A 22,350-nucleotide genomic window follows, 5' to 3' on the forward strand; every position below is an offset into this window, starting at 1 on the left:
TGAGGTGCCCAATTATGGCTTGTTTCTCCTCCGAAGAGGGCTCTGAAATAAATAGGGAGAGAGGGGGAAGCGGATCGAAGATGGATAGAGGAGAAGATAGGTGGAGAGGAGATAGACAAGTTAAAGAGGCCGGTATGGAACCAGTAAAGGTGAGTGTAAGTGGGGAGGTAGGGAGGGGATAGGTCAGTCCGGGGAGGACGACAGGTCAAGGGGAGGGGGGTGAAGGGATAGGTGAGAGGAAGAACAGGTTAGGGAGGTGGGTACAAGCTGGGCTGGTTTTGGGATGTGGCCAGGGGAGGGGAGATTTTGAAGCTGGTGAAATCCACATTGATACCATGAGGCTGCAGGGTTCCCAAGCGGAATATGAGTTGCTGTTCCTGCAACCTTCGGGTGGCATCGTGCCACAGCAGGAGGTCCAGGATGGACATGTCGTCGAAGGAATGGGAGAGGCAGTTGAAATGGTTCGCAACTGTTTATTGCGAACTGAGTGTAGGTGTTCTGCAAAGCGGTCCCCAAGCCTCCGCTTGGTCTCCCCGATGTAGAGGAGGCCACACCGGGTACAGTGGATGCAGTATACCACATTGGCAGATGTGCAGGTGAACCTTGGCTTGATGTGGAGAGTCTTCTTGGGGCCTGGGATGGGGGTGAGGGAGGACGTGTGGGGGCAAGTGTAGCACTTCCTGCGGTTGCAGGGGAAAGTGCCGGGTGTGGTGGGGTTAGACGGAAGTGTGGAGCGGACAAGGGAGTCATGGGGAGAGTGCCCCCCCTGGAAAGCAGACAAGGGTGGGAAGGGAAAAATGACTTTGGTGGTGGGGTCGGATTGTAGATGGCAGAATTGCCAAAGGATGATGCGATGCGTCTGGAGGTTGGTGGGGTGTTACGTGACGATGATGGGGATCTCTTTTGGTGGTTATCGCGGGGACGGGGTGTGAGGGATGTGTTGCGGGAAATGCGGGAGACACTGTCGAGGGCATTCACGACCACTGTGGGGTGAAGTTGCGGTCCTTGAAAAACGAGGACATCTGAGGTGTGTGGGAGTGGAATGAAACTTGTTCTCTCATTAAAGCTAGAACTGACTTTATGATCAATATAAAGCTCCCTAGTCGTCCCTTTCCAGAGCCGGATCCCACAGTTTCCTTGCTCCATCTCCCAAAGGTACTAATTCTGCATGAGCTATGGGTTCCATAAGATTTCTGGTAACTCACACAAGTGAATGCACTGAGTCTAGTGGCACGGAAGAATAAGCCATTCGACCCATCAAATCCATACTGGCTCTTTGTGGAACAATTCAGGCCCTTGCTCTAGCCCCACAAGTGTATTTCTTCCAAATTTGCATCTAATTTCCTTTTCAAACCATCGATTGCCTCTGTGTGAACCACTTGTGGTTTCTCAGTGAGTTCCGGGTTTTTACTATTCACTGTGTAAACATGTTCTTCCTCACCCACTCGCCCCCACCCCATATCTGTTATCCAAAACCTTATTATTTCTCCTTGTCCCTGTCCCATCAATGAATAAGAAAAGCGTTTCATTGGCACTGGGAAAGCCTGCAGTGCTTTGAAATAATGTCAATTCCGAGCTGAGCAGTGTTTCGGTGTAACTCTGAATCCGTTCAGTGCATACTCTGACACGAGGCTACATATCTCACAGCTGATGCTTGGACACAGGGCTCCCTGACTGGGAGGTGAGAGACGGCATTGGTCAGTGCAGAAAGGAGTGGGACATTATCACACCTCATAATTCGAGGCATGGTAGCTTCAGGACTGTGTATTAGACCCTGCACCTCGAACCATCTGGCTCTGGTAACTTGCAGAGAATCACACAACTAATAACTTTTGGTGAGAAATGATCAAAGAGGGTGATCTATACTAGCATCACGTTACACAAAGCTGTGCATTTACTTCATATTCTGACTGTTTAGCTGCAGTGAGTGCAGTTACAGGGAGTGCCCAGAGTTGCCTGAACGATTGAGGCTGCTGCAGAATCTATTGTGAATTGTGAAACCTGTAGCAATTAGGCTGTATTGTGTTTGATCATTAATCGCTTGTTTGTGGATGGGAGAGAGAAAACAGAGAGTGGGACGGGGGACGGTGGGGTGTCAATACTCTGAAGGTATTAAAGCAGGAAACAGTACAACCGTTCTTCAGTACAACAGATGCGGGAGCTGAAAGAGTGAAGAGATATTTGCAGTTAAATACAACCTGAACTATCTCATATCCTTTCTCAGTTAGTAACACTGGAGCACACTCCCAGTCCTGTTGTTCTGTATCTCTGAAGTCCACATAGAACAGATACAGGAGAGAGTGTGAGAAATAATGGGAACTGCAGATGCTGGAGAATTCCAAGATAATGAAATGTGAGGCTGGATGAGCACAGCAGGCCAAGCAGCATCTCAGGAGCACAAAAGCTGACGTTTCGGGCCTAGACCCTTCAGAGAGGGGGATGGGGAGAGGGAACTGGAATAAATAGGGAGAGAGGAGGACGCGGACCGAAGATGGAGAGAAAAGAAGATAGGTGGAGAGGAGAGTATAGGTGGGGAGGTAGGGAGGGGATAGGTCAGTCCAGGGAAGACGGACAGGTCAAGGAGGTGGGATGAGGTTAGTAGGTAGTACAGGAGAGAGTGTGGGCAGGACTACAATGAAAGGTTATCAATTCCAGACAGTCACCAAGAAATCCAATGGGGTAATATAGGACAACAAGGTGTCGAGCTGGATGAACACTGCAGGCCAAGCAGCATCAGAGTCTTACTGCTCCTCCGATGCTGCTTGGCCTGCTGTGTTCATCCAGCTCTACACCTTGTTATCTCAGATTCTCCAGCATCGGCAGTTCCTACTATCTCAGGGTAAGACAGGAGATGTTTTCCCAGCCAGAGTGTGGAGGGAATGTGGAACTCACTCCCACAGGGAAAGGTTGAAGTGAATACTTGAGATGTATTTCAATGGAAACAAGATAAGCATTTGAAGGGGAATAGATGGTTACGATGATAGATTTGGGCAAGGAAAGATGGGAGGAAGGAGCATAAACACTCTGTGGACCAAATACACTTAACAAATAAGATTACAAAAGCATTTGAACAAATGAGTCCATTGGCTGAAAAATGGCAAATGGAGTTCAATCGGGACAAATGCGAGGTATTGCATTTTGGTACATCAAGCAAAGGTGGTGCTTATATAATTAATGGTAGGGCCTTGGGTAGTGTTGTAGAACAGAGGGACCTAGAGGTTCAAGTAGATAATTCTTTAAAGTTTGTGTCACAAATAGACTGGGGGGTGGTTAAAAAGGCATCTGGCACGCTTGCCTTCATTGCTCAGTCCTTTGAGTGTAGGAGTTGAGATGTTATGCTGAGGTTATACAGGAGGTCTCTTCTGGAGCACTGTATCCAGTCCTGGTTGCCCACAGTTTTAGGAAGGACATTATCAAGCTGGGGAGGGTTTAGAAAAGATTTACCAGGATGTTGCCGGGTATGGAAGGTTTGAGTTGTAAAGAGAGGCTGGATAGGCTGGGACTTTTCTCACTGGAGTGTAGGAGGTTGTGGGGTGACCTTATAGAGGTTTACAACATAATGACAGCTACAGATAGAGTTAATGGTAGTCCACTTTTCCCTAGGCTGGGGGATTTCAAGACTAGGGGGCAGATTTTTAATGTGAGAGCAGAGAACTTTAAAAGAGACATAAGAGGCAATTTTTTACACAGAGGGTGGTTTGTGTACGGAATGAACTTCCTAAGGAAGTGGTGGATATGGGTGCAATTACAATGTTTAGAAGACATTTGGATAAGTGCATGAATAGGAGAGGTTTGGAGGAGGCAAGTGGGACTAGTTTAATTTGTGATTAAGTTTGGCACAGCCTGGCTGGACTGAAGGGCCTGTTTCCGTGCTGTACAGCTCTATGACTGTAAATGCGGAGGATTTCCAACTCACTGATCTCAGAGCATTTCTGAAATGGCAGGTGAATCCCAGGTGCACGGAGGAAGTGTTTCAGTGATACCCACTGGGGAAGTGCAGCCATTCCCACCGACACCTGGGAATCACTGGCCTAAGGCCGTCCAAAATGGAGGAGGAGCACCAGGAAGGCGTCGAGCACCTCGAGACTCGCTGTCGGGTAAAAGCGGAAGCCAGGTGCAAACAGAGAAAGGAACGCACTGCCACACCATCAGCCCACCCATCCCCTTCCTGTCACCGCCTTGTGCCCCAATTGTAACTGAGGCTCCAGAAGCTGCACTGGGCTGTTCAACCACCTACACACTCACTCTGAGAGTGGAAGAGAGCCATCCTTATCTGTGAGGGATCTCCAATAACAATGATGTTATGATTTCCCTCTTGCCCTAAACTCTCCGGCTGCCCTGAACACTTGGCATGCTGGGAGTTGCGATCGGGGCCTCCCTAATTTCCTGTAAATTATGTCAAGATCTACAGCGGTTCTAATGCTGACCTTGCCACTCCAACACTTCCTGTCAATTGGGCCATGTCAGAACATAAAAACCCACGATAAGACATTCCACTCCCGCACATCCCAGATGTCCAAGTTCTTCAAGCACCGCAACTTCCCCCCGACAGTGGTCGAGAACGCCCTTAACCGCGTCTCCCGCATTTCCCGCAACACATCCCTCACACCCCGCCCCAAGAGGATCCCCCTCGTTCTCACACACCACCCCACCAACCTCCGGATACAATGCATCATCCTCCAACACTTCCGCCATCCACAATCCGACCCCACCACCCAAGACATTTTCCATCCCCACCCCTGTCTGCTTTCCAGAGAGACCACTCTCTCCGTGACTCCCTTGTTCGCTCCACACTGCCCTCCAACCCCACCACACCCGGCACCTTCCCCTGCAACCGCAGGAAATGCTACACTTGCCCCCACACCTCCCCACTCACCCCCATCCCAGACCCCAAGATGACTTTCCATTTTAAGCAGAGGTTCACCTGCACATCTGCCAATGTGGTATACTGTATCCATTGTACCCGGTGTGGCTTCCTCTACATTGGGGAAACCAAGCGGAGGCTTGGGGACCGCTTTGCAGAACACCTCCGCTCGGTTTGCAATAAACAACTGCACCTCCCAGTCGCAAACCATTTCCACTCCCCCTCCCATTCTTTAGATGACATGTCCATCATGGGCCTCCTGCAGTGCCACAATGATGCCACCCGAAGGCTGCAGGAACAGCAACTCATATTCCGCTTGGGAACCCTGCAGCCCAATGGTATCAATGTGGACTTCACCAGTTTCAAAATCTCCCCTTCCCCTACCGCATCCCAAAACCAGCCCAGTTCGTCCCCTCCCCCCACTGCACCACACAACCAGCCCAGCTCTTCCCCTCCACCCACTGCATCCCAAAACCAGTCCAACCTGTCTCTGCCTCCCTAACCTGTTCTTCCTCTCACCCATCCCTTCCTCCCACCCCAAGCCGCACCTCCATCTCCTACCTACTAACCTCATCCCACCTCCTTGACCTGTCCGTCTTCCCTGGACTGACCTATCCCCTCCCTACCTCCCCACCTATACTCTCCTCTCCACCTATCTTCTTTTCTCTCCATCTTCGGTCCGCCTCCCCCTCTCTCCCTATTTATTCCAGAACCCTCACCCCATCCCCCTCTCTGATGAAGGGTCTAGGCCCGAAACATCAGCTTTTGTGCTCCTGAGATGCTGTTGGGCCTGCTGTGTTCATCCAGCCTCACATTTTATTATAAAAACCAATGTAAGCAGATTGAGGGGGATCCTGAACTAACCACACATTCCTGTGAATTTTACGCTCATGTGGAATGTAACCCTTTTCATTGTATATGTGCCTGTGCTGACTCTGATTTCACTCAACATCAATAGGTGAGTGATTAAAGGGGTGGGCCGCAGAATGGTAGGTATTCAAATCGCCATGGTAACGGGATAACCGCAATACAACATCAAACACAGCCCGGCATGAACAGGAAGCTCCTTTTATATCGGGAACAGCAGGCAATCCCACTCCCAGTGCCACCTGGACTGCACAGCTCTGGCTTTCCACGGGTCCCAGGAGATGGCTACAGGAGACTCTAAGACTCATTCCCACCGCCTCTTCAACAGGCCCTTTAGACATCAGCAATAGACTGGGAAAGGGAACATGGACCGATGGGTCACAGGGCAGAGGTCAGTCCCTCAGTACAACAAAATCCAGGGCCTTTCATGTCACAGAAATAACGAGGAATGTCTGAACTGAGGTTGCATTTAAGACCAAAGGCCATTCACTTACCTGCAGGCAAGGAGGCCCCTATATTAAATGTTTCAAAGCCACACACTATTTAAATATAAGAACAGAAGGCCATTTGGGTAAAATGTCAAACTGTCGATCAATAGGGGGAGGCAATAGCCTAGCGGTAGTATCACTGGACTGTTAATCTAGAGACCCAGATAATGTTCTGGGAACATAGCTTTGAATCCTGACATGGCAACTGCCACAGATGATGTTCCCCAGAATGGTGACGAAATGTCTGAAAACTAACCTTCCAGCTCAGCGAGCAAACTCACATCCAGCAAATGGTGGAATTTGAATGCAATGGATATCTGGAATTAAGAATCTCATGATGACCATAAATTCATTGTCAGGGAAAAGCCCATCTGGTTCACTAATGTCCTTTATGGAAGGAAACTGCCATCCTACATGTGACTCCAGGCCCACAGCAATGTTGTTGACTCTTAACTGCCCTCTGGGCAATTAGGGATGGGCAATAAATGCTGCTTCGCTATCAACGCCCTCATTCTGTGAATGAATGGGAAAAAAAAATCCTTGAAAGTTGCCACCCAGGTTGACAGGGCTGTTAAGAAGGCATACAGTGTTTTAGCTTTTATTAATAGAAGGATCGAGCTCCGGAACCAAGAGGTTATGGTGAAGCTGTACAAAACTCTGGTGCGGCCGCACTTGGAGTACTGCGTACAGTTCTGGTCACCACATTATAAGAAGGATGTGGAAGCTTTGGAAAGGGTGCAGAGGAGATTTACTAGGATGTTGCCTGGTATGGAGGGAAGGTCTTACGAGGAAAGGCTGAGGGACTTGAGGCTGTTTTCATTAGAGAGAAGAAGGTTGAGAGGTGACTTAATTGAGACATATAAAATAATCAGAGGGTTAGATAGGGTGGATAGGGAGAGCCTTTTTCCTAGGATGGTGACGGCAAGCATGAGGGGGCATAGCTTTAAATTGAGGGGTGAAAGATATAGGACAGATGTCAGAGGTAGCTTCTTTACTCAGAGAGTAGTAAGGGAATGGAACGCTTTGCCTGTAACAGTAGTAGATTCGCCAACTTTAGGTACATTTAAGTCGTCATTGGATAAGCATATGGACGTACATGGAATAGTGTAGGTTAGATGGGCTTGAGATCGGTATGACAGGTTGGCACAACATCGAGGGCCAAAGGGACTGTAGTGTGCTGTAATGTTCTATGTTCTATGTTCTATAACATCACCCTGCCCTGCCTATCCCTGTATCCAGCAAGAGCAGTTCCTCTCCCTTCATTGGCCTACACACACCACATGCATTGTTATTCCAGCATCCATCCCACTCTGGTCTCTGTGAGCACTAACTCTTCCTCACTCAGGCGAGATCCTCTCCAAGCCCAGGAATGATGGCATTTGGCCAAGGCTCTCATTCTTACCCTGCCACTTTTGACGTTCTCCATGCAGGATTTGATGTACATTGGCATCGCCATGACAACTTCTAGCCAGGCTTGGACGGTGCCCGCCTTCCACTGTGACATGGGCATTGTCCTTGCAATCTCCACTTGCTGTAACTTGTCCAGCTGTTCATCGCCCTCCGAATACCCGAGGATCAGGTGTGTGGGGCTGGGCAGACTGTCCGAATCTGTAGGGAATGGAGAAGATTAACAATAATAACACCACACCTTCGCAATCGGTTCATAACATTTTTGCAGCACAACACTGCTCTCATTTCTTTCAACTCTTTCACTGCTATAGAAACACTGTTGTAATAGGCCCTTCAGCCCCTTTAATCTGTTCTATCACTCAACTGCACTGTGGCTCAGCTCTTAATCCAGATCAAGTGACAATCTTATCACGCCAACACAAAAAAAAATCAGTTGATCCCCAGGCCTTTTGTGGGATGTTGTAAGTTTCCAGTGATCCGGGTGTGACAATGTGCTTCCTGGTTTCACACCTCAATCTCCTCGCTCCAGCTTGATGACCGCGTTCCCTTGCTTCCATTTCCACCACCAGGGGCGGTAAAATCTCCATAATAACTCGATCATTTTACCTTCTTAAATATCACAACTGGGTCGCTGCCCAAGCTTCTAGCCCCACGGGAATTCAGAACAACGTTAATCAATCATGTAAGGCTGGAGAGGATGTGGGGTGGGCTGGGGTTAGGATGTTGGGGGGACGTGATTTTGGGGGGGATGGTTGTTGGCTGAGTGTGACGGGCAGGGGAGAGGTGTGGTGGCAGGGGAGGGTTGTGAGAGGTTGGGGAGCGGTGTGAATGTGGGGGGGGGGGGGTGATGTCTGGGTGTGTGGGGGCAAGGGGACAGGGTAGAAGCCCCTGATCATGGCCACTGGAAACACAGTGAGTGTGAACAGGTTGAGGTCGAGCTGTACTGGTCCCATAATGGAGGGATGTCCCAAAGCAGGGATGCAGCAGCAGCTGACTGGGAGCTGATTTAGCACATCGCTAGAGAGAGAGAGACAGAGAGAGAGAGAGAAAGGACATCTGTAAAGCAGATCTGGTACAGAGCAGTCACACAGTGATGTGGGAGAGGAGTCAGGAACCCTGAGGTACTGTTATGAACAGTAACACTGAAGATTGTGGAGCATTAACAGTATCACTGAGGGCTGTGCAGCATTAACAGTAACACTGAGGTTTGTGGAGCATTAACAGTAACACTGAGGGCTGTGGAACATTAACAATAACACTGAGGGCTGTGCAGCATTAACAGTAACACTGAGGGCTGTGCAGCATTAACAGTAACACTGAAGGTTGTGGAGCATTAACAGTAACACTGAGGGCTGTGCAGCATTAACAGTAACACTGAGGGCTGTGCAGCATTAACAGTAACACTGAAGGTTGTGGAGCATTAACAGTAACACTGAGGGCTGTGCAGCATTAACAGTAACACTGAAGGTTGTGGAGCATTAACAGTAATGCTGAGGGCTGTGCAGCATTAACAGTAACACTGAGGGCTGTGCAGCATTAACAGTAACACTGAAGGTTGTGGAGCATTAACAGTAATGCTGAGGGCTGTGCAGCATTAACAGTAATGCTGAGGGCTGTGCAGCATTAACAGTAACACTGAAGATTGTGGAGCATTAACAGTAACACTGAGGGCTGTGCAGCATTAACAGTAACACTGAAGGTTGTGGAGCATTAACAGTAACACTGAGGGCTGTGCAGCATTAACAGTAACACTGAGGGCTGTGCAGCATTAACTAACACTGAGGGCTGTGGAGCATTAACAGTAACACTGAAGGTTGTGGAGCATTAACAGTAACACTGAGGGCTGTGCAGCATTAACTAACACTGAGGGCTGTGGAGCATTAACAGTAATATGTGCATTGAAGGAAAGGACTCCATGCAGCATCTTTGATGACCTCAGGGAGTCTCACAATGCTCTCCACTCAATGAATGGCATGGAAATTGAGTCATTGCTGGAAACAGGAGAGCCAATCTGTGCACAGGAAGCTCCCACCAGCTGCCACATGTTAACGACCAGAGAATGCTTTTCATGATAATGTAGATTAAGGGATAAACATTGTTCATGACACTAGTGAGCATCCTTCACTGTGGTTCTATGAGGTTGTGCTGCTGATGCTATCTGACATCCCAGAGCATCTGCAGAAGTTTGATTCTATCGAGAAACAGTTTGGGTTTCAATGCTCTGCACTGTTGAAATCTGGATGGGGGACTTGTATCCAGTGACTCTGGCCTGCCCTTGTACCACCCAGCAGTGGCACTGCCTCTGGGTTGACAATCTGAGCAGTAAATCAAGACAAGGATGCAGAGAGGGCAAGCTGTATGCCAGGCACCCCTGACAATTTGGAATTGGTCTCCTCCATGTTCCTCAGAGCCAGGAGGCCGGTCCATTAACACCTCACTATCTCAATGGGCATGGCCATCAATGTTAGCCAGAGGCTGGATTGGTTATGTCTGTATTTACTAGAACTTAGAAGACGGGGGGAAGGAGGTGAAATCTCATAGAAACCTGTAAAATTCTAAAAAGAATAAACAGCTTAAACACAGGAAAGATGGTTCAAATGATCAGGGGGTCACAGGGCAATCCATTTAGGACTGAGATAAGGAAACGTGTCTTCACCCAGACAGTGGTGAACCGATGGGATTCTCTGCCATAGAAAGCAATTGAGGCCAAAACCAAGAAGGAGTTTTCAGTTAAAGGAGATAAAGTTCTTGGGGCTAAAGGGATGAAAGGACAGAGGGAGAAACTGGGAAAAGGGGAACTGAGTTGGATGGATCAGCATGATCATATTGAATAGTGGAGCAGACTCAAAGAGGGCCAAATGACCTGCTCCTGCTCCTAGTTTCTAGAACATCCCTGGCCACCTTCCCCTCTGGTGAGCTGGGAACTGAACCATCTTTTAGCCTGGGCCTGATAGAACTCCCGGTGCCCAATGACTCACCATTTGCAGATCCTGAGTTTGGTCCTTGCCTTTAAGAGATGTGCAGTGCCAGTATGTGAACTGCTGGGCTGTGACTGTCAGGTGAAGTGACTGGATGTCTTCATAGTACCGCCCTTCAGCTCTCTGTCTTCTTCCCCCAGGCTGCCTAGGGTGGGTAGGACTGACAGGAGGATGGGTCGGACTGCAGAGGGAGGACCATCAGCGGCCTGTCCTCGTGCTGGGTAGCAGCACACGGGCAAGCCAGGAGCTGAGAAGGAGCACGATGCAGAAAAATGCCATCATGCTTAACGTTTTCAATGGCGTTAGATCCAAGAGCTTTGTTGCAGGCACTTCCATGAGGCAGAGGGACATCACCTCCACCTGGTTTAGGGGTTGCAGGCGTTCATTGCTTTTGTCTCTGGCCCTTCTGTCGTGTGCCACTTTGCTGTATTAGCACGAGACCAGAATGCCAGGGATCATGTTACACTATGTTTGGGTGATGAACATAACTGAGGCTTAAGTGAAAACAATGTTGGTGGGTATGCAAGGCTGAGCTGGAGTTTCTGGTAGATGTGAATCTTGAGGGTCTGTGGTTTGCTGATGGGTGTATCATGCAGGATGAGGCAGCCTGTGAATTTGCTGGAGCAGTGAGAAAGGGTGGTCACGTAAAACTGACCTTGACCAGACACATGAGGTCACTGTACATCCTGTGGCACTGCTGCCAGGTCATCAGGCAGTGCCAGGAATCGCCCACCTTCGCCACCTTTGTCCAAACTCTTCAGAGGGAAATCCCTAATGAACTCTTTGTGACTCTTTGTCTATGGGCCAGATTTTCATGGATGGAGATGTCTCCAGAGATTTTTACAGATGGTGGGTGGGACCCAGATGAGAATTTCTGGCCAATAAAATGTTCGATGATAAGGGAAAGGGTGGGGGGGTGGTGGGTGTGAATTACAAAGGCTCAAAACATCCAGTTTGCAGCATTAATTGAACACAGCGCTGAGTGAAAACAAACTCCAGTTTTGATGTTCGGAAGCCTTAACCTGCTGTAAAGGAGGTTACAAATTTATTATGGAACCCGTGCAGGGTGGCAGCAGACTATTCGGCCTGTCAAGTCCACATTGACCCTCTGAAGAGCATCCCATCTGCCTTTATCCTTTCCCTGTAAACCTGCATTTCCCATGGCTAACCCACCTAGCCTTGCATATCCCTGGACTCTATAGGTAATTTAGCACAGCTAATCTACCTGGCCTGCACATCTTTGGACCTTGGGAGGAAACCAGAGCACCCGGAGGAAACCCACACAGACACGGGGAGAATGCGCAAACTCCACACAGACTGTCGTCTGAGGCTGGAATCGAACCCAGGTCCCTGGTACTGTGAGGGAGTCGTGTTAGCCACTGTGCTGCCCCAAAGGAGGAAATATAAATGTACTTCAAAAGCAGATAAGCTTTGTTTGAATTTCATGACCTTAACTTATTTAAATCCCTAATCCTTTTAAAAAAGGATATAAAATGAGGTTGCAGTTGTCACAATCTGCTCGAGCGCACTGATTGGCAGGCCATCTGGTGTAGGCCTCCTTTCCTTGGTGTGAGAATTGCATATGACAGTGATGTAGTGTTAATGCCACTTGACTATTGATGAATAATCAATATTGAACTGGAGGCTAAGGCTAAAGTTTTAGAGAAATAGGTTCAGAACTAACTGTAGCAGCTGCAGGAACTTAAATTCAATGAATACATTAGGAATAAGAACAAACTAGTCTTAGTTTATTTCATCAAATGTAAAATCCTGTCTAGTTTACTAATGTCTTTTGGGGGGTGAAATGTGACATTGTATCTGATGCAGCCTGTATGTATTTCAGGCCTATAGCAATGTGGTTGACCCTCTGAAATAGCCTGGCAAGCCACTTAGTTCAAGGCTCATCAGAGATAGGGGACAAATACTGAACTTACCAGCGATGCCCACATCCCATGAAAGAACAAAGATTTTCAAAAGAGATATCTACATTGAAGAGGGTTGGCCAAGTTAGGAAATTTCCCTACTCTGACTATCCACGTTCACTGCAAAAACCCACTCCCACACTCTGTGTATTGGAAGACCAGCTATCTTCTTTCAAATTATACTGCCAAGTCAGAGGGTTGCTGAACAAATAACGTGTGTATGTCTGCGCCTGTGTCTATGTGTGTATAAGTGTGTGAATCTGTATTTGATTCGGTATTATTGTCATGTGTACCTAGCTACAGTGAAAGGTTTTGTTTTGCGTGTAGTGCAGGCAGATCATACCGTACAATGCACTTTAGGGTAACAGAACAGTGCAAAAAGTACAATGTTACAGCTGCCGAGAAGGTGCGCAGAGGGAAAGATCAACTTTAAATTTAAATGTGTACATATGTATCTGTGTGTGCCTACCTGTGCGCATGCGGGCGGGGGGTGTGTGCGCGCGCCCGTGTGTGTGTGCTAATCACACGGCAATACAATTCATGTCACATGCTGTTGAAGGTTCAAAACTACCAGTTACCAACGTACTCAAATGGCATTATTCATATTTTAGTGAAGTTCTTTATTTTAATCCTCATCCCAACCAAGAAAACTTCAAATGATCAGCCCTGAACCTTTGCTGCAGAAAGACAGATCAGATCCTATCCATCCAGCTAATCTTTCTGTTTTCACAGCAAACACTGCTTATGATGCATCACTGGTGTAAAATCTTTCTTCAAAAGAAACAGCAAATGTGTGTCAGCCATAATAACATTTGGATTGCATTTCAATTCTAAATATCAAGTGCCAGCATCTGACCCTGAGTTTTGTTTACCAGATTCACCGTTAATCTGGGTGCTAACTATTAGAAAGGGTTTGACAGGATGGGATAATGATGAAAGGGTAGCAGGGAATATGGGCCCATTTTGTAACCTTGTCCCCAGTCTGCTCTCCCCCTGAGTCTCTCTTGCTGGTGGAAGTGTAGGATGGGTGATAAATTAACTTTACCTTGACATTTATCTTCTTCATTCTAGGTGTGGGCTCAAAAGCCAGGCACAACTCTGAACCAGAAACATCCTTTCCCCCCCCACTCACTGGTGCAAGAGATCTCATATGAGACAGGGACAGGGTAGGTACATGTAAATGAAGCAGCACTGCACACACTTGGGATCAAATTTGCCAGCTGATTGGCATCCTGTGTCTGAGGAATTGCAAGTCTCTAGATCTCAAGTCTGCTGCATCTGAGCTCCAAATGTAGGGACAACATGAAAAAGTGACAGATCTGAATTTAATTCCAATGCTCATATATCTTTTAAATGGTGAGAGGTTGGGAAGTGCAGGTATTCCAGGTGGCCTGGGTGCCCGTGTTCATGAGTCACTATAAGCTAGCATTCAGGTGCAGCAAGCAAATTGCATGTCTCTTGAATCTAGACTCCACATCTCATCCATACCTACCCTGTCTCACCCAGCTAGAATTCAATTGTAGATTTCAATGAAGATCATATCTCAGTCTTCAGATCTCTGGGGAATACAGATCCAGGTCACCTCCATCTTTCATCACAAGCGGATTCGAGTACAGTAGTGAAGATGTCTTGCTGTATTTAGCCGTGATGAGATGGTACCTTGAGTGCAGTGTACGGTTTTAGTCTCGGTCTACAGAGGGATATACTTGCCATACAGCCTGTACAACAAAGGTTCACCAGACTGATCACTGGGATAGTAGGAATTGCTAATGGGGAAAGATGGAGGAACCTGGGTTCCCTAGTTTTGAAAACTGAGAGATAATCTTACTGAAATTTACACAATACTTACAGGGCGTGGCAGGGTGGGCATGGATAGGATGTTTTCCCAGGCTGGGTATTTTCGCTGACTGCCCTACTTCTGTCCCTGTGCTCTAGATCAGCATTGGAATCATTGATGATCAGTCACAGTAAAACAGCACCAGCTGGGAGAGATTCTTCACCACCTCAGTGGCTCCCCTTGTGGCTCTGTGTGTATCCGCACCACATCCTAGAAGGTCCCAACTCTTTCTTAATTCTGCAAATAAAATGCCTTTTCTCATTCGGACAGCAGCAAGAATGTTACCACAGAGGGAGAAAACAGCTCTGGATCCCCCAGATCATTGTGCTTGTGTGTGTGTGTGTGTGTGTGTGTGTGCGCGTGTGTGTGTGTGTGTGTGTGAGCTTGTGTATTTATATGTAAGGATGTTTGAGTGTGTGTCCATGTGGGTGTCTGTCAGTGTTTATGGTTGTATGTGTGTCTGTATGCATGTGTATCTCTGAGTAGGTGTTCTCTATGTGAGCGTGTGTATGTGTGAACGTCTGCATGCATGTGTCTGTGTGCATATGTATCTGTAGGTATCTTTGTGTGTGTTTGCATGTGTACCTGAGTGTTTGTGGGAGTTAGATGCCTGTGATGTCTTCCATGAAATGAAGAGCCTGTCCATACTACTGAAACTGAGTGGGTCTTGGGGAAGGTTATAGGGTACCAGTGCGAGCTGTATTCCCCCCTGACAGAAGGCAACACCTTCAGAAGGGAATAGCAGAAAAATTGAGAAAATTGTCAAACTCAGTTCTCCTGGTTACAATGCTGCTATTACAATGTCAACGAGCAGACCAGTTCTTGGTGTTACTGCTAACATTTGCCACCAGATCTCCATCACACTGCACGTGTGTAAATTCAATGTGTGAACTACAGCTGGCATCAGGCAACATAGTCAAGCCACTTGCTAAAAGTTTGTGTGCAATATGTGTTTGACATCCACTTTGATTATCAGTGGCAACTCATCCAGAATGGAAAAGACACCAATCCCTGAATCACGATTGGTTACAAGTTCCGTGGAAAGTCTTGGTGAACTGGGGTCTCCTCATAAGTAAAAGACATCCATTATGGGTGTTCACTGCCAATGCATGGTACACTGTCCACAGCCAGAGACACACCTCTGCCTCACTACACGCAGTCAGAGGTACAAGAATGTAAGTAACAGCCTCAATGTCGTCAACCAAAGCATCACAAAGACGGTTTCTGTTAAGTTTGCCTAAACTTGAATTAATCTTGATTCCTCAGTTGTGATAGGTGTTTTATACAAAACTTAAAAAATTGAGCTTGAAAGACCATAAGACCCTAAGACATAGGAGCAGAAATCAGACTATTCAACCCATTGACTCCGGTCTGTCAGTCAATCATGGCTGATAATTTCCTCAACCCTGTTCTCCTGCTTTCACCCCTGCACCCCAAATGACAAGATTGTTTCCAGGGTTGGAAGGTTTGAGCTATAGGGAGAGGCTAATAGGCTGGAGCTATTTTCCCTGGAACGTCAGAGGCTGAGGGGTAGTCTTACGGTGGTTTATAAAATCATGAGGGGCATTGATAGGGTGAATAGTCAAGGTCTTTTTCCCAGGGTGGTGGAGTCCAAAACTAAAGGACACAGGTTTAAGGTGAGAGGGACAAGATATAAAACGGACCTAAGGGGCAACATTTTCATGCAGAGGGTGGTGCATGTATGGAATAAGCTGTCAGAGGAAGTGGTGGAGGCTGATGCAACATTTAAAAGGCATCTGGATGGGTACATGAATAGGAAGGGTTTAGAGGGATATGGGCCAAATATCGGTAAATGGGACTAGGTTCATTGAGGGTATCTGATTGGCATGGACAAGTTGGATTGAAGGGTCTGTTTCTATGCTGTACTTCTCTATGATTCTATGACTCTAGAGGAAAACTAGTAGTGAGGAAGGGTCACTGGACCCGAAACTTTAACTCTCATTTTTTTCATCACAGATGCTGCCAGACCTGCCGAGCCTTCCCAGCAACTTCTGGTTTTGTTCCTGATTTACAGCATCCGCAGTTCTTTCGGTTTTTAATTGTTACAACTGTAATTTTTGCTCCTTTCACTGGGCTGTTCCAGATTGTCAGCTATACAACATATCTGTGTGGGAGGAAGGGAGCTAGGATGTGAGGTGTTAAACATAGGTTCAAACTTAGTTCGATAATTATCCTACCCAAGACCCGCCGCCCTGCCCCCCATGCATTTGAACTCACTTCTACAGAGAATCCTCCTCATCTCCCAAAGGGCTTTAACCTCATCAGACACCTCTCTTGAGCAGTGCAATACAACCCAACTCCAGAGAGGAACAGTAAACAGAGCTGGATCTGCTTCCATGCAATAAAGTGGGATGACTGGAGTGTGTTTCAGTTGGGGGGAGATTTTAGGAAACAGTGATCACAGAATTAGCCCCAGGATAATCGTGGGAAAGGACAACCATGATCAAATTTGAATTTACTCGACTGTAGAAGGGCTAATTTCAGTGAAGTGAAAGAGATTTGGTCTAGGTGAATGAGCGAAAGTCCGCAAACCATGTTTGATTAAATTGACTGGTTCTTTGATCACATAAAGTGAGGATGTTGATGAGGATAGTACAGTTGATGTTGAGCGTTTAGACTTCTGAACGTATTGGACAAGTTAACACACAATAAGACTTATTGGCACAAATGAAGCCATTAGGGTTATAGCATTAATGGCTGCATGGCTAAGCAGTTTGATAGGAGACTGAAAGCTGAGTTGTGTTCAGCAGTTGTTTTTTCAACTAAGAGGAAGTGTGCATTGATATTTCTCAGCTGTTGTTGGAACTACTGGTCTTAATGTTTGATATTGCAGTTTCTTTATTCTTCAGCTTGGGATTTGATGTCCAAAGCAGATGACTGAATAAAATTATTGTCTGATTAAGTTTAATCATACAGGAACAGAGGCAGGCCATTCAGCACATCCAGCCTACTCCACTATTAAATTAGATCATGGTTGATTATTTACTCAAAGTCACTTCTCTGCACTATCTCTATATATGTTCCTTGATGTCATTAGTCTATTGAATTCTGATTTGAGCATGCTCAAAGCTCCCACAGCCTTCTCAGGTACAGAATTCCAAGATTCACCATCCTCCGGCTCAAGACCTGCCCCTTAAATCCCCATCCTAAATGGCCTGCCCCTCATCCTGAGGTGATATCCCCAGGTTCTAGATTCTTCAGCCAAGGGAAGCATCCTATCCCCATCCGCCCTGTCACGCCCTGTAATCATTTTATAGAATTCAATGTCAAAATTCCAAGAAATACAGACCAATCTTTCTCGATCTCTCCCCACAAAGCAAGCCCGAAATCCCAATGATTAATCTGGCGAGTCTCCACTGTACCCTCACTGTGGCACATCTGTCCCAAAACTATGCACTATATTCTAAGTGAGGTGTGTTCAACTGCAGCTTGATATCGTTACTCCCATATTCAAATTGCCTTGTGATGAAGGACAAAATATTCTTTGTCTTCTAATTGATGGCTGTATCTGCATGCTAATATTACATGATGTGTGAAAAATGTCTTTCAGGTTCTCCTTTGACATCTGCACTTCCCAATCTCACACTTTTTATAAAATACTCTGCCTTTCTGTTTTTTTTAATTAAGGAGAATAGCTTCACACTTATTCACATTATATTTCATATGCTGTGTTCTAGCCTGTTCACAGAGTCTGTCTGGGTCCACTTGAAGCCTCCTCACAACTTAAACTCCAACCCAATTTGGTGCAATCAGCAAATTTGGATAAATACATATCCAAAGTAAATGTTATATCTAAAGTAAATGTTCAATTTGATCACCATTTCGTGTTCTTTATTATAAGTTCCCTGTGTCCCCACCTATAGTGGGCCAACATTTGTCCTAGTTATCATTTTCTTTACACATACCTAAACAAGATTTTATAATCCACCTTTACTTTTCTCATTAGTTTGCATTCATGTTCTCTTTTGGGTTCTAAATTGGTCTCAGTCCTCAGGCTTACCACTTTTTATTTGTAACCATTTTTATGTGACATTTCTTTTGATCTAATGCAATCTTTAACTTCTTTCATTAACCACTGTTAGTTTATCTTTCTCACTGCAGCTGTGTTTGAGATAAATACATTTCTGTTGTATATCGTATAATATTTCTTAAAATACGAGTCACCGCTTATTTAATGTTAAATATTCTGGTGTATTTTCCCAGTCCATTATACCTAATTTACCACTCACATCTTCATAACTTCCTTTCTTCAGATTTGAGAACCCAGGTGAAAGATAAATAGTATTGTATTCAAATTTTATGCAAACGTCTATTATATCATAGTTACTATTTCCCAAAGACTGTTCTTTGTAATGTTTTAGCTCTAACTAAATTGATGCTACATTTTGATAATTCAATCTAAAATCCTACCTTATATTTAGCTTATACTTTATTAAGGGCACTAACACAGCTTATACTTTAATAAGGGCACTAACGCAGCTTATACTTTATTAAGGGCACTAACACAGCTTCGTTTCCTTTTGTCTACCCATTCTAAATGTGGAATATTCTCCCAATTTCAGTTCCCAGACTTGGTCACTTTGTAGTCATGTCTCTGTCATGGCAAAGATATCATACCTGTTTACCTCATTTTGTACATTGAACACATTCAGTTTTTCGCAAATGCTGTGTGTATTCAGATGAAGTGCCTTTAATTCAGCTGTTTTATTATTCTCTATTCTGATCTCATTTGATGCTTGCCTAAGTTTCGTCCATCTTCTATTTTTGCTTTCTACTTTTCTGTTTCCTTTTACTAGTTCTCAAATCTGAGCACCCTCAGGTTCCCAAGCCAATACCAATCCAGTTTAAACCATCTCTGACACATTGCAAGGATGTTAGTCCCCGTCCTGCTAAGATGCAGTACTTTTATCTTGTAGAAGTCACATTTGTCCCAGGACCGGTCGCAATCCCTCAGAAATGTGATACCCTCCCACCTACACCGGTTCTCCAGCAACATACTCAAACTCTCAGCTCTTTTATTTTGACACTGACCAGCAAGTGGGACTGAAAGTGATCCTGAGATGACTGCTGTAGAGGTCCTATTTCTCAATCCCCTTCCTAGCGCCTTCCTCCCTAAACAATTGGCACCAACATAGGCAGCAACCTGTGGAAATCTGTATCTATAGATTGGATCAATGTGCATATTAAGATGATATTAGGTCATTAAGAGGAATATCACCAGCAGTTTATGCTTGACTGACATAGAGTGTGTAATGAATTGGGTCAGGTGGGAAAGTAGTCACAGATGAAAGAGGTGCTTGGAATAAGGTTTATTGCAACTAGTAAAGTGTGATATCTGCCTAGCCCCCTCCTCTCTAAATCGTTGGTACCAAGGTGGATAAAAGCCTCTGGCTGTGCACCATCCCCAGTATTCATAGAGGATGCCGATTAGAAAGTGGCACCTTAGGAGACTCCTGTACTACCTTCCTGGTTCTCTTGGACTGCCTGGCAGTCACTCATTTCCTTCCTGCCTCTACACTCTTAGTCTGCAGTGTGACCATCTCCCTGAACATACTATCCACGAAGCTCAGTCTCACAGATGGACGAAACTACCTCTTGAACTTTAAAACACAAGTTTCTGCAGTTAGTGTCACTTGTTATATATGTGGTCATCGGGGTCATCAGTTGTATCCACAATTTCTCACATATTCCATTGAACCAGGCTGTTCTGCCATTTTTTTACTTTTGTTTACTTACATTAACTTTATTTGGCCTTAACTTAATAAAGCTTATAACTATTAATAAACATAAAGTTGCTGGAAAAGCTCAGCAGGCCGGGCAGTCATTTGTGAAGGAAAAAACAGTTAACGTTTTGAGTCCGGTGACCGTTCGTCAGAACTCAGAGTTCTGTTTTCTCCTTCCCAGATGTTGTCAGACCTGCTGAGCTTTTCCAGCAACTTTGCTTTTGTTCCTGATTCACAGCATCCGCAGTTCATCGGTTTTTATTAACTGTTAATAAACCCTGCTAGTACAGAAAAATCCAACTTTGTACTTAGCACACTTCACTGGTTGCAAAAAACCTTATTTCAAGCACCTCTTTCACATGTATACTACTTTCCCACCTGTCCTAATTCATTACACACTCTGTCTATGTCACACTCAAGCACAGGCTCCTGGTTATATACCACTTACTGACCTAATATCATCTTAATCTTCACATTGATCCAATCTGTAGATACATATTTCCAAACACAGGTAGTTAGACTTTTAAATTAGGAAATATGTACATACAGGGCATGGTAGGTTAGAAAATGTCTTAAAATTTTGAAAGGATTAATTTGGTGCTGTCACATTAAATAATTTGGTGCAGTCACATTAAAGTGCTAAAAATACATCAGGAAGCTGCATACAATAAGGAGCATCAAGTTAATTTTTCGGTTCTTCTCTCATAGGACCGTTGGCCTTTGGAATTCTCTTACACAGAGAACATTGGAGGTTGAGTCATTGAGATTGGTCAAGGCTGGCTGAGATAGTCCTGAGGAAGGATTGCTCACTTCTGAGGAACAGTCACTGGATCCTACACTTGAACTATTTTTTTTCTCCACAGATGCTGCCAGACCTGCTGAGCTTTTCCCAGCGACTTCTGTTTTTATTCCTGAGGCAGATTGTTGGTTGAGAAGGGAATCGGAAGACAAGGTCGGCAGGAATGTACCGTTGAATCCAGAATCTGTTCAGCCACTGCCTGTTGAATGGTGAAGCATGTTCGCTGGGGCTGAGTGACTTTCTACTCCCACCCCTGCCTCCTGTGTTCTCACAGTAACGGTTTGAAGTCGTACAGGGCATCATTTCCATGTTCGCATGTGACTCTAAACTCAGAAATACAGTCAGGAGGATAATAACTAACTTGAGAAGGTCGTAGAAGAGGCTGGTGAAACAGCAGACACATGGTCAATGAAAATAAAAGGGCAATGATGAGAAGTGATTCATTTTGGGAGAAGAATTAGGAGAGGCTAAATAACACAATCTCTAGAGCAGATTGATCGCACATGCATTTGGTGGATAGAACGGTGAATGAAAACTGGAAGAATTTCAGAAGAAAGATGAATAGGGTGTAAGCTAGATACAAATCCATCAGAAATAAAGATGGATATCCCAGAGGACTCTGATGAGAAAATAAGGAAGTAAAAGGGAGCATATGATGCACACTGGGATAATAATAGCAGGGGAAATCAGGAAGAGTATCTGAATTGCAGGAGAAATGGTATGGCTGGAATAAGGAAGCACAAGGAAAGGGTGGCACAATGAAACTCAGGATGAAAGAGGTGAAAATCACAATGGGTTTGATAGAATTACTGAGAAAAGGTTGCTTAGGACAAGCTATGGATTTGAGGTAATCAGCATTCCATGGAACTGTCTCAACTTGAAATGCAGGAAAGTGGATGTGAGTTTGCTCGCTGAGCTGGAAGGTTAGTTTTCAGACGTTTCGTCACCATTCTAGGTAACATCATCAGTGAGCCTACGACGAAGCGCTTGGTGTTATGTCCCGCTTTCTATTTATCTGGTTAGGTTTCCTTGGGTTGGTGATGTCATTTCCTGTTCTTTTTCTCAGGGGATGGTAGATTGGCTCCAAATCAATGTGTTTGTTGATGGAATTCCGGTTGGAATGCCATGCTTCTAGGAATTCTCGTGCATGTCTCTGTTTGGCTTGTCCTATCGTTTTGTGGCTAGTTGATGTTCATGTATCCTGGTGGCTAGCTTTCTGCCAGGTTGTCCAATTTAGTGTTTGTCACAGTTCTTGCAACGTATTTTGCAGGAAAGTGTCATTGATTTGACAGCTGTTACCAACAGACAGGATGGGCTGAATGGCCTACTTATGGCCGCATCTTTCTGTAATTGTATTCTATGATTTACTCCATCCCTGCTGCGGCAAGGCGGGCGTGGGGCAGACCAGAGGAAGTGTTACAGTAATGGAATGGTCATGAGA

The 22,350-nt window shown here is 45.6% G+C and overlaps 1 protein-coding gene across 6 annotated transcripts in view; it reads right to left on the reverse strand.

Moving 5' to 3' along the window:
- Nucleotides 1–22,350, reverse strand: part of LOC125466570 (kazrin-like) — a 607,575-nt gene that overhangs the window by 76,476 nt on the left and 508,749 nt on the right. For all 6 annotated transcript variants that reach the window (XM_048561207.2, XM_048561206.2, XM_048561210.2 and 3 more), the window contains one exon: nt 7,622–7,827. In XM_048561207.2, the coding sequence (XP_048417164.1) occupies nt 7,622–7,827 (206 nt within the window). The remainder of the gene's footprint in view (nt 1–7,621; nt 7,828–22,350) is intronic.

Source organism: Stegostoma tigrinum, chromosome 28 (assembly GCF_030684315.1).
Source record: "Stegostoma tigrinum isolate sSteTig4 chromosome 28, sSteTig4.hap1, whole genome shotgun sequence".
Lineage (NCBI taxonomy): Eukaryota > Metazoa > Chordata > Chondrichthyes > Orectolobiformes > Stegostomatidae > Stegostoma > Stegostoma tigrinum.